Here is a 15,817-nt window from a genome sequence, read left to right on the forward strand (position 1 = left end):
TGTATCCATTTTTGCAAAACATTAACTCGCTGAAGCATGAACGGATCTGTTGCTGGTGACGAAGCCGACGTTTTGGCATCACAATGCATCCTCCCACTGTTAAAAACTTAGAGTTTCCATTTTAGCACAGGCGGAAGGAAAAACATCTCCTGACTGGAAGTTTCAGAATTAATTAGCAGCTCGAGGTTTGTGTGGTGTCAGAACACCAGAGAGAAACTGAGATGAGCCAAAAAGATGGTGCTTGATGTCTCATCCTTCTCTGGGATGTTTCAAATTAAACCACCAGGGCCATAAAGGTGCATTGCTGCAAAAATCAGTCAAATTCTGCACAGAACTAAAAGTATTCATACATGTGTTGTTTTGTTTTTTATTTGTTTGTTTGTTTTGCCAGATTTGGATACATTCCATGCATTTTTAGGAGCTGTATGCTACAGACTAATGAAAAGTGGAGTATATTTATGTTCAGGGTCATTGTCCTGCTGCAAGGTCAACGATCATCTCAGTCTTAAAGGGGCAGTACCATGTCAAATCAACTTTTTTTAGCTTTACATTGTGTTATGTTATTCCCTCCTGAAAAACATATCAGGTGTGTAGCTTTAATTCTTTCATGCATGTTTGAGAAATTGTTTAATCTCCATAGCAATCATTCAGCTGTTCAAAACGCCGGGGTGGACCTAGTCCTGCCTTCGTGTCGCAGCTCCTCTTCTGAATTACAGTTTCAAGGCTTCCGAATTTCCCCCTCACAGAGCAGCCCTGACCCATGACTCCCCACACTCAGCTCCTTCGACTAGCCTGCAGCTATTAGCAAACACCAAGCTCATCTGCTGGGATCATTATAGAAGCTACTTCTCATGCTGGTAAAAATGTTCTTAAAGGATTAGTAGAGGAGCCACTGTCTGATGACTTCCTGAAGGCAGAGTTTCAGAAAGAGCAGGAGTTTCTTAAAGAGACTTCAAAGGCATTAAATTATAAGGTAAATTTTATTTTAAGTTGTATTTGATATGTACAGACAAGTTACTTGATTGTGCAAGAAAATGATACTACATGGCTGGTAAACACAACACTGCCCCTTTAAATTCGTACATACTGTAAATAAAAATCTTGATTTCGTATCATCCTGCATGTGGGTCAGAAAAGACCCTGACTGCCTCTAAACTTTCTTTGTTCCAAGTGACATCAAGTTATTCCTCAAACTTCTCCACTGAAAGTCTGTCTCTTATCATCCCAAGCAACCTTTGACAAATCTGTCTTGTACGATTTATTGTACAGTCTTGATGTTTAGGCTTGTGAATCTTATCGGTCAAGCTTTATTAGAGTGGACACCTTATGCTGTACTACCAGACACTTGGGGTCGGTTTCAATTATGGTGGCACATGGGTTGACGATGACTTCCAGGCCATATAATGTTAATTGGAATTTTTCTGAATTTCTTTGTAGTGAGTCGGCACATTGTCTTCTTCAGGCATATTTTATTCGCAACAATGTTAACTATTCACAGTCTAATAATGTACTCCAGTGTTCCTTCTGTCTTCAAACCAATATGCAATTTAAAATGATGTTTCTTTTTTTACTTATTTTGCACCTTTTACTTTACATACGGTTCTTTGAATCATCACTCTTTGTCTTTGTGACACTGTAAACCCAGGGCCACTTCTGTCTGAAGCCTGGTCATGGTGAGGTTCTGTTGATCAGATGTTGGGAGTCGTCTTCATCTCATGAAGTCAAAATGTGAGCAGCATAATGAGGAGGGCCGTTTGAATAGCAATTCTGACAGAAGTAGCAAATCTATTAGCCAATTCATTGGTTGAATTCTCGTTATGATTTTTTTTGTTAAGTTCCTTATTAGGAAACAGTGAGTTGTGCAAAAAGTACTGAAACACTGAATAATTGGACATGTGAATTGCTGTATGGTAGTCAAGAGCATTTAACTCAAGGAGTCTGAGATAAGACCAAGACTTTCAGGGGTTAGATAAAGTCGGGATGAACACCAGCGCCACACACAACAACACAATAAAATTATGAAAAGTGTCTCTGAAACTGATCTGAAAGATCCATATTTCTTTAAAAACACCTAGATAGATAAAGCTCAAATAAATTTAACCATCTCAGCATGTAGCTTTACTGTGGGGAGTTGTACGCAGTTGATATCAGCTAATGTTGATGTGACTTAATATTATGTCTCATTATTGTCTATCATAAGAAAAAGTTAAACTTAGGAACAAGTTGTCACCACATGCCCTGTTCCCTCAGTCTCAACACTGCATTCGCTTACTTCCCTTGTTAAAAAACATTTAGACTTAAAACCAGTAAAACATTTTATAGGAAATAAATGATTAATTTGTTAATAGAGATTACAAGACTGATTTGGGAATATCAGCTAATTATATTTAGAATTTATTGAAATACATTATTTTGAACTAACAGTTTTATTTGAAACAGGAAGTGGAACTGTGAGATGTTTTGTTTTCAATGTTAGTCGTCTCAGTAGTTTTTTCTATTATTTTTAGGTTATTTTCTGTTGTTTGTTCCTCTGATTTGTCCTCTGCAGTGTCTGTTCAGCTGCTACTTTTTAAAAATCTTTTTTAATTTACTTATTAAATGGTCAGAAACAAAGAACAGCATCTCCACAATCATTTATGAAGCTTCTGTCTCTACATGTCAACTATATTAGGTGTAGCAAAAAAAACTGTCATAAAATGGAAACTGTGCCCTAAAACATACAATATATACTGTACACATGTAGCTAACTTAATGTATGTTGCTAATAATCACAAAATCTCTGTGTGACAACTGAGTAACAAGTTTTGGTACAAAAGCAGACAGCTAATGTTAGCTAACTGGCTTTGCTAACATTGCTAATGTTAGCAACATTAACTAATGTTGCTAACATTAGTAACATTAGCTGCAACAAACAAACCATTTACCATTTACTGATGGTAAATGGTAAACCATTTACTGATTTACCATCAGTAAATGGTTTGACTACTCACCAGTAAATGTAACAGTAACTAAACCAACTGGCTTTATGAGGAGCTCTCCTTCTGTGACGTAGAACAGGGTGTTAATGCCTTCAAAATGTCAGAGGCAATCAGCATGGACTGACTTTATGAAGAGTTTCATGTTTGCAAAGATGAAATAGAAAATGTCAGACAGGATGTAACAGAATTCACATGTGAAAAGTGGATGGCAGAGTTGGGAAGATCAACATTATAAACATGTGGAGCATTTTTTCTATTTGTCTTCAGGGTGCTAGGATTAAATGTTTTTTTATGGAGCCAATTATACCTAATGACTATAAAATAGTCATCAAAAAGAAACTATAGATCTCAGTGAACTTTGGGCTTTCACATAAGAACTTTTGTGGCTGTGTAAAAAGGCAAAAGCATGCTTTAATCCACTGCAGAGAAACAAATATTCCAGATAATTCAATATGGCCTTTATTCTATTTATGTCATTATTATCAATTTAAATTTAGAGAAGCATAAAACCACATCAAACACACCAAGCTAGGAATTAATTGTTTTACCCTCAATACAGATTATTTAAAACACATAATGTGATTTTCTCAATTTGTGAAAGCCAAAAAAATTGGATTCTTAAATTTTACTTGCATACCTTCTAGAAATTACACCAAACCATCTTACAAACACATTTTTGACTTTAATGAGAACATACGTCTTCATGGTTTAAAGCAGTGGTCCCCAACTTTTTTATTACCGCGGACCGGTCAAAACTTGGTAATTTTGCTGTTGCCCGGGGGAAGAAGATGGAGTAGTGACTGTCAGATAAGGCTTCTGCATGTTGGTGTTCCCGATAAAGCCGGTTTTTTTGGGGGGGGGGTTGCCACAATTTTCCCTTTACGACAATCTTACAGCGTCCTGCCGTGTGTGGTGTGTTACGTGGTGGTGTTGAATATGCCCGATCTAACATCGAGCATATTCAACATTGTCTTGGCCCCATAACAGCAGCGTGTGGGGTTTTCCCTGACTGGGAGCGAGAACGCAGCCTGTCGAATGAGACAGGTAGCCAATCAGAAAGCGCGGTGACATAAGAACGGAGGGGAATCCCAAACAGCTGACATGGCGCAACTGAGAGTCCGGTGGACATCTGAGATATGTGGAAGTGTTTATTATTATATGTAAAGGTCGTTATTATATATGTTTATTATATGTGGTTATGTTTATTCAGTTAAAAATGTTAACTACGAAAAAACACAACTTACCTCCAAATCATAGTGTAGCAGATAGAGCGGCTGCTCCCGCCGTCATTTATCCAAAGCCTTTTCTTTTTGTTACGTCATTAAAATGACTCCACAAACTATCACTACTGCCTGTTGGAAGCAGTTGGAAGCTTCATTCCCTCATTAGTGAGCCAGTCACCCAATATCATGCGTAGCAGGCTTGGAATGTGGGAATCACCTACTGGGATAAATCCATTCTCCTGTCTCTTCTCTGACCTTTTCCCCTTCCCAAAGAAACTTTCCAAAGACACCTGATCTGTTTTTTACTCATTTTGCTGCTTTTGGGCTCAGTGTTGGCGTGCAAGACGAAACCGAGAGAATCCGGTTAAAGGATGTTCAAAATAAAAGATCCTCCAGACTCAAATGATACATAAAACAGAAATATTTAATTATTTCTTGTGCGGCCTGGTACCAATTGGTCCACGGACCGGTACCAGTCCGCGGCCTGGTGGTTGGGGACCACTGGTTTAAAGAACAAATTATCCTCCAAGTGCCTGAATCATGGTCAGCATGACAGCATGTGTGATGTTAATAAGGCTGGTGTCCTGCAGAGTTTCCTCAAAGTTCATTGTGTCAGTGACAGCCCAATTAGTCAGAGATCAAAACTGACAAGAAGGAAGTTGGAAAAAGTACTTTGGAGGAAGGAATAGCACAAAAACATATCACTTGCCATATTTCTAGGAGTTACACAGAGAATGATGGTGAAATCTTGTTAAACAGAGAAGACTGTCACTCGGGCATGGATTATACATCAAAACTATGTACAGTAAGAGTCGGGTGCAGTGTGTAACGGGTGGCAGCCGAGGGAGGGGACCCTGGCTGTCTGATTCTCGGCTGCAGAAGCTGGCTCTTGGGACGTGGAACGTCACCTCTCTGGTGGGGAAGGAACCGGAGCTAGTGTGCGAGGCTGAGAGGTTCCGGCTAGAAATAGTTGGCCTCACCTCGACGCATGGCTCTGGTTCTGGAACCAGTCTCCTTGAGAGGGGCTGGACGTACTTCCACTCTGGAGTTGCCCATGGTGAGAGGCGCCGGGCAGGAGTGGGCATATTTGTTGCCCCCCATCTCGGCCCCTGTACGTTGGGGTTTACCCCGGTGAATGAGAGGGTAGCCTCCCTCCGCCTACGGGTGGGGGGACGGGTCCTTAGAGGGGGTACTGGAGAGTGCCCCTGCTGGGGACTCCCTTGTTCTACTGGGGGACTTCAACGCTCACGTGGGCAATGACAGTGAGACCTGGAGGGGCGTGGTTGGGAGGAACGGCCCCCCCGATCTGAACTCGAGTGGTGTTCTGTTGTTGGACTTCTGTGCTCGTCACAGATTGTCAATCACGAACACCATGTTCAAGCATAAGGTGTCCATATGTGCACTGGGCACCAGGACACCCTAGGCCGCAGTTCGATGATCGATTTTGTCATCGTTTCATCGGATCTGCAGCCGTATGTCTTGGACACTCAGGTGAAGAGAGGTGCGGAGCTGTCCACTGACCACTACCTGGTGGTGAGTTGGCTCCGGTGGTGGGGGAGGAAGCCGGTCAGACCTGGCAGGCCCAAACATGTAGTGAGGGTCTGCTGGGAACGTCTGGCGGAGTCCCCTGTGAGACGGAGCTTTAACTCCCATCTCCGGCAGAACTTCGAACACGTTCCGGGGGAGGTTGGGGACATTGAGGCTGAGTAGACCATGTTCCGTGCCTCCATTGCCGAGGCGGCTTATCGGAGCTGTGGCCACAAGGTTGTTGGTGCCTCTCGTGGCGGCAACCCTCGAACCCATTGGTGGACACCTTCGGTGAGGGGTGCTGTCAAGCTGAAGAAGGAGTCCTATCGGACCTTTTTGGCCTGTGGGACTCCAGAAGTAGCTGATGGGTACCGGCGGGCGAAGCAGCATGTGGCTCGGGTGGTCGCTGAGGCAAAAACTCGGGCGTGGGAGGAGTTTGAAGAGACCATGGAGAAAGACTTCCGTACGGCTTCGAGGCAATTCTGGTCCACCATCCGGCATCTCAGGAGGGAGAAGCAGTGCAGCACCAACACTGTTTATAGTGGGGATGGTGCGCTGCTGACCTCAACTCGGGACGTTGTGGGCCGATGGGCAGAATACTTCGAAGACCTCAATCCCACCAACATGCCTTCTGTTGAGGAAGCTGAGCCTGGGGACTCTGGGTTGGGCTCTCCAGTCTCTGGGGACGAGGTCGCCGAGGTGGTCAAAAAGCTCCTCGGTGGCAGGGCCCCGGGGATGGATGAGATCCGCCCAGAGTTCCTTAAGGCTCTGGATGTTGTAGGATTGTGTTGGCTCACGTGACTCTGCAATATCGCATAGACATCGGGGGCAGTTCCCCTGGATTGGCAAACTGGGGTGGTGGTCCCCCTGTTTAAAAAGGGGAACCGGAGGGTGTGCTCCAATTACAGGAAAGTCACACTCTTAAGCCTCCCTGGTAAGGTCTATTCAGGGGTCCTGGAGAGGAGAGTCTGTCGGATAGTCGAACCTCGTATTCAGGAAGAGCACTGTGGTTTTCGTCCTGGTCGTGGAACACTGGACCAGCTCTACACCCTCAGCAGGGTCCCGGAGGGTGCATGGGAGTTCGCCCAACCAGTGGTCCTGTTGGCTTCATCAGATCGTGATATGCAGCTCTCACTGGAGCGGTTCGCGGCCAAGTGTGAAGCGGCCGGGATGAGGCTCAGTGCCTCCAAATCCGAGGCCATGGTTTTGAGTCGGAAAAGGGTAGAGTGCCTTCTCCGGGTCAGGGGGGTCGTCCTGCCTCAAGTGGAGGAGTTTAAGTATCTGGGGATCTTGTTCACGAATGAGGGAAAAAGGGAGTGGGAGATCGACAGGCAGATTGGGGCAGCGTCTGCCGTGAAGCGTGCGCTGTACCGGTCTGTCGTGGTGAAGAGAGAGCTGAGCCAAAAAGCGAAACTCTCGATTTACCGGTCGATCTACGTTCCCACCCTCATCTATGGTCATGAGCTTTGGGTCATGACCGAAAGAACGAGATCCCGGATACAAGCGGCCGAAATGGTATTCCTCCACAGGGTGGCTGGGCTCCCTTAGAGATAGGGTGAAAAGCTCGGTCATCCAGGAGGGACTCAGAGTAGAGCCGCTGCTCCTCCACGTTGAGAGGAGCCAGTTGAGGTGGCTCGGGCATCTGGTCAGGATGCCTCCTGGGCGCCTCCCTGGTGAGGTGTTCCGGGCACGTCCCACCGGGAGGAGGCCTCGGGGAAGACCCAGGACACGCTGGAGGGACTATGTCTCTCGGCTGCCCTGGGAACCCCTTGGGATTCCCCAGGATGAGCTGGAAGAAGTGGCTGGAGAGAGGGAAGTCTGGGCCTCCCTTCTGAAGCTGCTGCCCCTGCAACCCGACCCCGGATAAGCGGAAGAAAATGAATGGATGGCTGGATGGATATTTCACAGTACAAAGAAAACATAAATTCACCATAAACATAAATTCATGTCTATGCTGTTTTTGACCTGTTTTCAACTACTTAGCAATGGAACAATCTAAATTTATTCTAAACCTTTTTGGTTATAATTATGAAAAGCTACCTGATTTTACAACTTTTAGAAAATAATTGCATTGGCTGTATGATTAATTTTCATTTCTCTTACTTCCATTGCCACAAATATGCAATTTTATCTAAATTTAATTACTAAATTAGTTTCTTTTGTGGAACAAAAATGAACGACTGAGGACTATTGATCATTTTTACCCACAGCTTGTTGTGTAGTCAAAGTTCTAATGTCTTTCTTTTCTTACCAAATTGTTGCATATACAGCAGCTGCTGTCATCTCTGAAGTCATAAATATTTCTCAAAGAATTGTAACTCAACCTCATGCTCTCGTGCTTTTTGTTTTCTCAGCTATCGGCTGTTTCCTCTAATAAACACATTTTCACTTAGCTCAGAATATAAAAGGGTAAGAATGAGGTACATTTTTCTCTTTCTAATTAATGGTTACATTTGTGTTAAACACATGCAGGTAGGGGAGATGTGGTACTACTGATCAATCCCAGAAAAGGCTTACTAGCCAATTACTGCTGTACAGATTGAACGTTCAATAAATAAAATAATAAACATTTATGCAACATTTATGCTTGTATTTAAATTGTTTATATGAATTAATATTTGTTCTAAACCTTTTTAATGTTATGAAATCATTAAAAAGTTTTAGAATATCCCAGGACAGCAAAGGTGAAAAAATAATCATCCTTCAACCTATCACATTTGCACTCACAGAAACAAGGAAACCAGAGACGGTTGAGGAAATCTGAAATTGATCTGCAGGATTTCTGATGACTTGTTTTCTCTCTGTTGTGTTTCTAGTACTGCAAGCGTCCCCCCACGTCTCACCAGGGAAGTGTGTGTGAGTCCAGCTTTGTCCCCGCCAGAGGCGCAGCCAGACATCACCGGTAAACCAGTTAGCTGCTCAAACATTCTGTATCGGATGTGACTCTTCTCGCTTCAGGAAGGAATGTAGATTTATTTTTTATTTTTTTACCAACAATGAGGAACTTCTGTGTCTTCCCTTGTAATCAGCATGGACTCAGTGAAGAAGGGAAATTGAATTATCCGCATTACAGTGCCAGCAAGGCTAATTGCTGATTTTCAGAAGGATGGTGGTAATTATAATTAAAGCTATAAACACTTTAACAAGCATATCTATAGCAGTCATGAGTGCAGTGGAAATGGAACAGAGATGAAACGAGAGCCGGCCAGCGCAGACATGTAAGAGCTCAGAAAACGTTTCTCAGGCTGCTGGCTGGGCTTTGGCATGGCAAAAAACACACACACACACACACATGCATGCACACACACACACAGAAATGCAGGGCTTAAAGAGCTCCGGCCGGTGGCTGGATTTCCGGCTTTTGACCAAACGATCCGCCTCAACCAAACTGTAGACTCCGGGCTTAAAGTACCGGTGTTACGTCAATCCGCGTTTCCCCATCAGATACGGTTCCCCCTGCGTCTTCTTGCCGCTCCGCCCCAACCACGCGCAAAATACGCGCCTATCGACCTCATTTTAATTATCGTCTTTATCGTCTCTTCCTGCCTTTTTTTTCCTTCTGTTGATGACACTGAATGAAAAAGGCTCAGCTCCGGTGGTCTTCACTGACCCTCCCTTCCTCATTTCCTTAGTCTAATGTCCAGCGCACATTACAGAGTTGTCGGCCCATTTTTTAAACCTGAGTCACATTAGCCGACAGAAATCCTAGGTATAATGGTTCGATGGGGTTCGTCGTGCCGTGTGGTGTCCAGCCACATGGGCACAAAAATAATGGCTCCAAGTCCAGTTAACAAATTTTAAAATCAGGCATTAATCAATGCTTTACTAGAATCTACCTGTGATGCATGTGGCTATAGAGTCAGCATAAAGTCCTGACTGAATGAAAATCATTATAACCTATTTATGTCACTTTAAGGAAGAACAGCTGAAAACTTACGGGTTTATTAACTGCAGTAGCAATTTGGCTCCAACTCCTCTCGTCATTTCTATATTCTTCGCACAAAATGTTGAATAAATATTAATGTTTCCACATATCATCTCCAATGTCCGCTGGACTTCGGGTTGCGCCGTGTGAGCTGTTTGGGATTCCCCTCCGTAATTTCCCCTCAGAAAGCAGGAGGAGAATCCGGCTTTCTGATTGGCTACCTGTCACATTCAGCGTTAAGCTCCCAGTCGGGGAAAACCCCTGATTTAGATCGGAGCGGCAACGACGATCTAACACACCACACACTGCAGGATGATCGGTAAGATCGCCCAACGATCTAAGATTGTCATAAGGGGAAAATAGGGGCAAAAAATGATGTAGTGTGAACTATTGCATTAGGTAGTGGGATGTGCCCATCTTCTCTATTTAAATCTAGTGATTACTGAAGGACAATATAGTATACAGACTTCATAATCTGCACTCTTTTGGTTGAATGCAGTATTTATTTCAACTTTGGCTTTAGTTTTTATTCAAGTACGTTTTTTGTAGATCCTGAGAATCCTTTTTGTTTGTGGTCGTTTTGTTTATTTAGTTTATCAGTTCCAGTGTTATGTGTTCTTTTGAAAATAAATATCAGGAAATCGCATGTATTATTAGTCATTTCCATTAAATCAGTGTCAAAAGGTCTTGAAACAATATTATCGTTTATCACAATAATTTCTTTAGACAATTAATCGTCCAGCAAAATTTGTTATTGTGACAGGCCTAGCAATGCATTTTAATGCTCAATATTACCCATCAGATACCGTTCCCCTTGTTTTACAGTGGGGGAACCCTATCTGATGGCCATATTTAGCCCATCAGATACCTATTTTAACATAGGGGGAACGGTTATCACTATTATTTATTATTATTATTATTATTATTATTATTATTATTATTATTATTATTATTATTGTTGTTGTTATTGTTATTATTATTATTATTACTTTCCAGCTAAAACGTGAAGAAAGTGACAACTTTGCCGAAACATATTGTTTGAGCTTTCACGGTGTCCGTAGTTCCCTACGCGTGCTTTCTCAGTGCTCAGCATGAGCACGCGCGTATTTTGCCGCGTGGGCGGTGCGGGGCGGCAAGAAGACGCCGGGGGAACCGTGTCTGATGGGGAAACGCGGATTGACGTAACACGGCAGCGACGCTCTTTCCACTCAGGAATTTGAGAGAACGCATGCTGATCACAGAAAATGCCCTAACTTCCCACCATCAAAAGTCCTTTTCAGAATATTTTTTTTCCAAAAGCAACACTGCTGTGTTAAAGTTAATTGATTTTCCTTCCCAACGATACCAGTTTTATGTATGTTGAAGTAAATAAAACTTTTTAAATTGCCCAGTAATTTTCATAATTTTTTGAAAAGCCGCATTATTTATGCTAATTCGAACGCCCCTCCTGAAAGGCGCTGAAACATTGTCCAAGAAAATCGTTTCGGGCGTCATGAACACATGACGAAATGAGCCAACAGTGATATCATATTAAACCTCAAACTATAGGCTTTCTATACATACCCGGTTTGTCAAGGGTTATCTTTTTAGTTTTTTTGTAAATCATAAAAGTATCAAATCTTCGTGAAATAGCGAACGAATTATAAAAAATAAACCCGACAAAATGGCTATAAAAATAAAGGTGAATTTGTCAGCTGTAATATAATACTGGAACCACACTTGCAGAATCAATGTGCGTGACGCCCCACGCATATCAACACACGAACGGACCTCCCCGAGGCGCCCCTTCCAGCTTTTCGTTCCTTCTGTAAGCTAAATGTGGCTACATGGTGAAGCTAGCTAAAAACGAATAACCGGAGTTTTAAGCCCCCGGTAGTTCTAAGAGCGGATCGAGTGAACCCTTCCTGAGCTTTTTACTTTTTGCTAGTTAGCGGGGACGCTGTTTTAGCAAGTTTTTTTTTTTTATTTTGCAAACTGAAAAGCGGACGGACCGCCCGGCTGGCTGATCCTGACATCTACCGCGTTATGCCGAGCTCCACAGCGTTATAACGCGATCTGCCGGAGCGGCGCGCAGAGACTGCGAGAGGAGTTAAATCTAAAGTTAAATCTAGTGGAAACTTTTACAAAAGAGGAGAAACTAAGCAAACATGGTCCCTTCACCTCCTCACCTGAATGTGGGTTTATTCATCCTCGTTCCCCTCCTGCTCCTCCACAGGTATGCTTTGCTTCCCTGTCCTTATTATTTAATAATAATTAAAAAAGGCGGATTAGATCCGCTGTTTTAATGGGCCACGGGAAATATGCATGATGACCTGTATTTGTGTGGTTTAGGTTTGTGCAGATTTTGTGCGATTTGTGCAACAAGGACATGAATCGCGTTAGCAGACGTGCTCAGAGGCGGTTTCTGATATGGGAGGCATGGGCAACCGCCCAGGGCATCATTATGTGGGTGGCGGCATGATGAAGTGACTGTATCTATACTAAAATGATCAATTCTAGACACTTTTTATTAAAAACTGTACTTTCTTTGGCACTTTTTCAGATGGTCTGTAGTAGGAAATTTTGCATAAAAAAAACAATCTAAAAAAACACTCTCTATTTTCTGCCAACAATATAGACAAAACTACTGAAGATAGCCATAAATAAATGTTTTTATATGATGCTGCAGCCTAATTTACATCTAGGACGGAAGTTTCAATGAAATGCATAAAAAAAATAAACATTTTGGTGCAAGTCAAAAATTCTCTAAAATTAGATCTTTTTAAAAACAAAAAATCCCTATTTCCTACCAGCAATATCAAGGAAACTATTAAAGGTGGCCAAAAATGGATGCCTTTATGTCATTCAGCAGCCTAATTTATCTGTAGTAGAGAAGTTTTATTGAAATCTGATGAAAAATACAAGTTTGGGGAGTAGTCAAAAAATAATTAATTTTGTCAATTTTTGAAAAAAAATTTCCGTCGGTCAAATTGGCTTTGGAAGCAGTTTTGCGGTCTAATAAATCTTTATTGAACAGTCCCAGACCCCTACAAAAAATTTAGCATGTTAAGACCACATTAGCAAGATGGGAAAATAGCTTTTGGGGCTTGGTTTCAACATATATTTTTTAATATTGTATCCCAAACATGCCATCTCTGCTGTCAGGTTAAATATTAAAATTTGTTTTATTTTTAAAAATTACATTTTTTAAAGAACCTTCATTTTAAAAGTAAACTATTTATACTGTACATATTCATGTTTTTCAATATGATTTATTTATATTTAAAGGATGTCATTACGAATAAATGTCAAATTTATTTATTTTTTAAGTAATCGGCTTTTAAAAATCCCATCTTTTTCTACTCAAAGGTGGGTTTGTGGCAAGGTACACCTACCCCCCAAAATCTCGGAAACCGTTAGAGATAATGGGCTGAAATTTTTTCTGCTCTTTTCTGGTAGTACACTTAATAGAAAAATGCATTCAGAGTACAAAGAATATACAGAAAGAAAATTGGTTGCCGGTACCTACTTAAAGAACTACTTACAATTAAAATAAGGAAGATTTATTTAGTCAGACTTTTGAAACTTAGGCGTAACTTCGTCTGGGGGCCAGACTTTCAAGCAAAGCGAGCATTGGACCAAACGGCCTGCCTCAACTAAACTGTAGATAATAGACAAAGATGTCTGCCAATCAGAATTCTAGCTCCCGTGTTCTTGACCAATGACTGTTTAGAAAAGAATCGCATGCGTTCGTTTCAGCGGTTAAATCAAATGCGATATGAAAGAAGATGGAGTTTGTCTCACCCGGTAAAGAAACACGTTTACTTGAGAAAGGAATTAAAAACAAGTGGCGCTGGGCATGGCTAGAGGAAAGAGGACAAGACGGGAAGCTGGCGGGAATTTTTACAAAAGGGGTGTTTGGTCGAAGGTAAACTTTACACCTTAAATGCACAACAATGCCAGTTTAGACTTTGAACAACTTGGTAAAACTGTATTGTGTAACATTAAATCATGCCTGGCTGCAACTGTATCGATGGCAGCTCTTCTTCTATTCAGTGTTTGTAGCTTTTGGCGCAGCTCCGCTCCTGCTAGTAGCTTCACCGCATCAGGTCAGCATTACACCGGCTGATGACGTTGCTGTGATTCACTTTGTCTGGTGTCTGATTTTCTAATATTTTATGTTTTATTGAGGATTTTTGTACATATGTTTTGGCAGTTCTGTGATCATGTCAAAGCAGCAACTTATATTAAAAAGTGTTTTATTGTCCGTCTGGATGCTGCCCGCTTCCATGGAAGGACAACAGAAAATCTCTCTTATAAACATGTAATTACTAAAATCACGATACCCTCACTTTGTATCCCTCTGAAAAATGAACCCATTTAAATAAAGAAATTCCTCCATGGAATTCCATGAACGCTCTCTACCACGATAGAGAGCGTTCATTTTATAGCATTAACACCGGAGCTGTAAGTGTTCCGTAATGAAACGGGGGTCATAGAACAACACAGCACTTTTAAATTTCAATAATCAAAATACCGAAATTGTTTCCGTTGTTTTAAAAGATTTATGTCAGTCTGCCTTTTCCCCATCGATACGCTTCCCGACCGCCCTGCACCTTAGGGGCTTAAAAAAAAAAACGACGCGTACATTGCGCAAAACTCTGAAACAGGAGAAGCGGGACATAAAACGGAGCGACGAACTAGATGTGAATTATGGCATAAAAACAGAGAATCGGATGCTGAACAGTGAAAAATCAACACATGTGAAACACATGACGATTAGGCGGCGCAGCAGGTGATGAGTGAAGATTACTGATGGTGAGCTTCAATAAATGATAAAATCAAGAAAGAAACTAAAGTGGACATAGCAATAAACCAAGAGAGGATAATACTAATCAAAGGAAACTAAATGGAAAGGAATGAAGAACAAAATGCAAGAATAAACTAAGAAACTAAAGTAAATACAGAGGAATAAACTGGTATGGCAAGACCTTTCGAGCAATAATTAATACAGAGACTGTATGGCAAGAATAAACAGACACTATTTCCAGATAAAAGGTAAAATAATATTGTTGAAATGCCATGGGTTTGTTGAGACCACATCTAGTACTGAGAATAAATATATCTTACAGACCATAACAGTAAAGAACTGATCACTTATTTATGTTTTTAACTAGATTTGATATGTTTATTTCTTCAATATATTTTTCATGTCAGTGTTAATGTCATGAGGCTGATGACTCCATGACACTTTCAATTTGACTCATTAGGATTTGATTAAGAACCAGATTTGTTCTTTGTAATTTCTGTCCAGTAAAACTATTAATCTATAAATCAATAGACAGGTCTATATAAATATGTAATTCATGTTTCTGTCTCATATTTGTATGGCATTAAAAGGACCTGGAACTTTAGTTCTTCCACTGAAAGCTCTGGTTTGCACAATAAATACCATGTGGGTGAAATTTATGGTTGATACTCTGATGTCCCATTCTCCTGAAGGCAGCACAGAGCTGCACCACCAGAAACTGACAAACACTGAAGAGAAGAAGAGTTATGATTAATGTAGTTACAGTTCTATCCATGTTTTAATGTTGCAGAGCTCAGTCGTTTTGCAAATAGTTCAGTTTAAACTGGCATGTTGAACATCTTTTATCTGGTCATTTTGTGGAATATTTAACAACTAGAAAATGGCAAAGAACAAGAATATTTTTTCCACTCTGACTGGCTGCTGTTAGGCCTACTGTTTTTAACTTGAATGTTCATTAAATTTTTCTTAGACACCTGTGAAAATAATTTCTATTCTCATGGCTTTTTTGTTCTCTGGGAAATGATCTTGATGATAAATACAGAAACAAGCATAAAAATCAAAACATCTACAATAGTGATAGTTATATTAATAATAAAATAATAGTCAGTGCAAAGTAGCCTACAGATTCTTTGGTGAGGGACCTGGATATGGGATGGGGGCGCTGGGCTGAAAAAGGTTGAGAAACACTGATTTAGTTGGTAATGTTGCATGTTCTAAAACATTGACTGAAAGGACTCTTATTTAATGTTGAGGGATTGTTGCCTGTTAGTCAAACCTTTAGGGCACAGACATTTTACATTTTGTTTTGAGTTGAAATGTACTGAAGTCTTATTTAAGTTTGAGTGTTTAGCTTAATTGTATTGTTAGAAGTAAT

The 15,817-nt window shown here is 41.2% G+C and overlaps 1 protein-coding gene across 1 annotated transcript in view; it reads left to right on the top strand.

The window, feature by feature from the left end:
• The window catches only part of nrg3a (neuregulin 3a), a 555,594-nt gene that overhangs the window by 521,631 nt on the left and 18,146 nt on the right, over nt 1–15,817 (top strand). The window contains exon 7 of the mRNA XM_008429015.3: nt 8,545–8,630. Coding sequence (XP_008427237.1) covers nt 8,545–8,630 — 86 coding nt within the window. The remainder of the gene's footprint in view (nt 1–8,544; nt 8,631–15,817) is intronic.

The sequence above is a fragment of the Poecilia reticulata genome, chromosome 15, assembly GCF_904066995.2.
Source record: "Poecilia reticulata chromosome 15, P_reticulata-male-v2, whole genome shotgun sequence".
Lineage (NCBI taxonomy): Eukaryota > Metazoa > Chordata > Actinopteri > Cyprinodontiformes > Poeciliidae > Poecilia > Poecilia reticulata.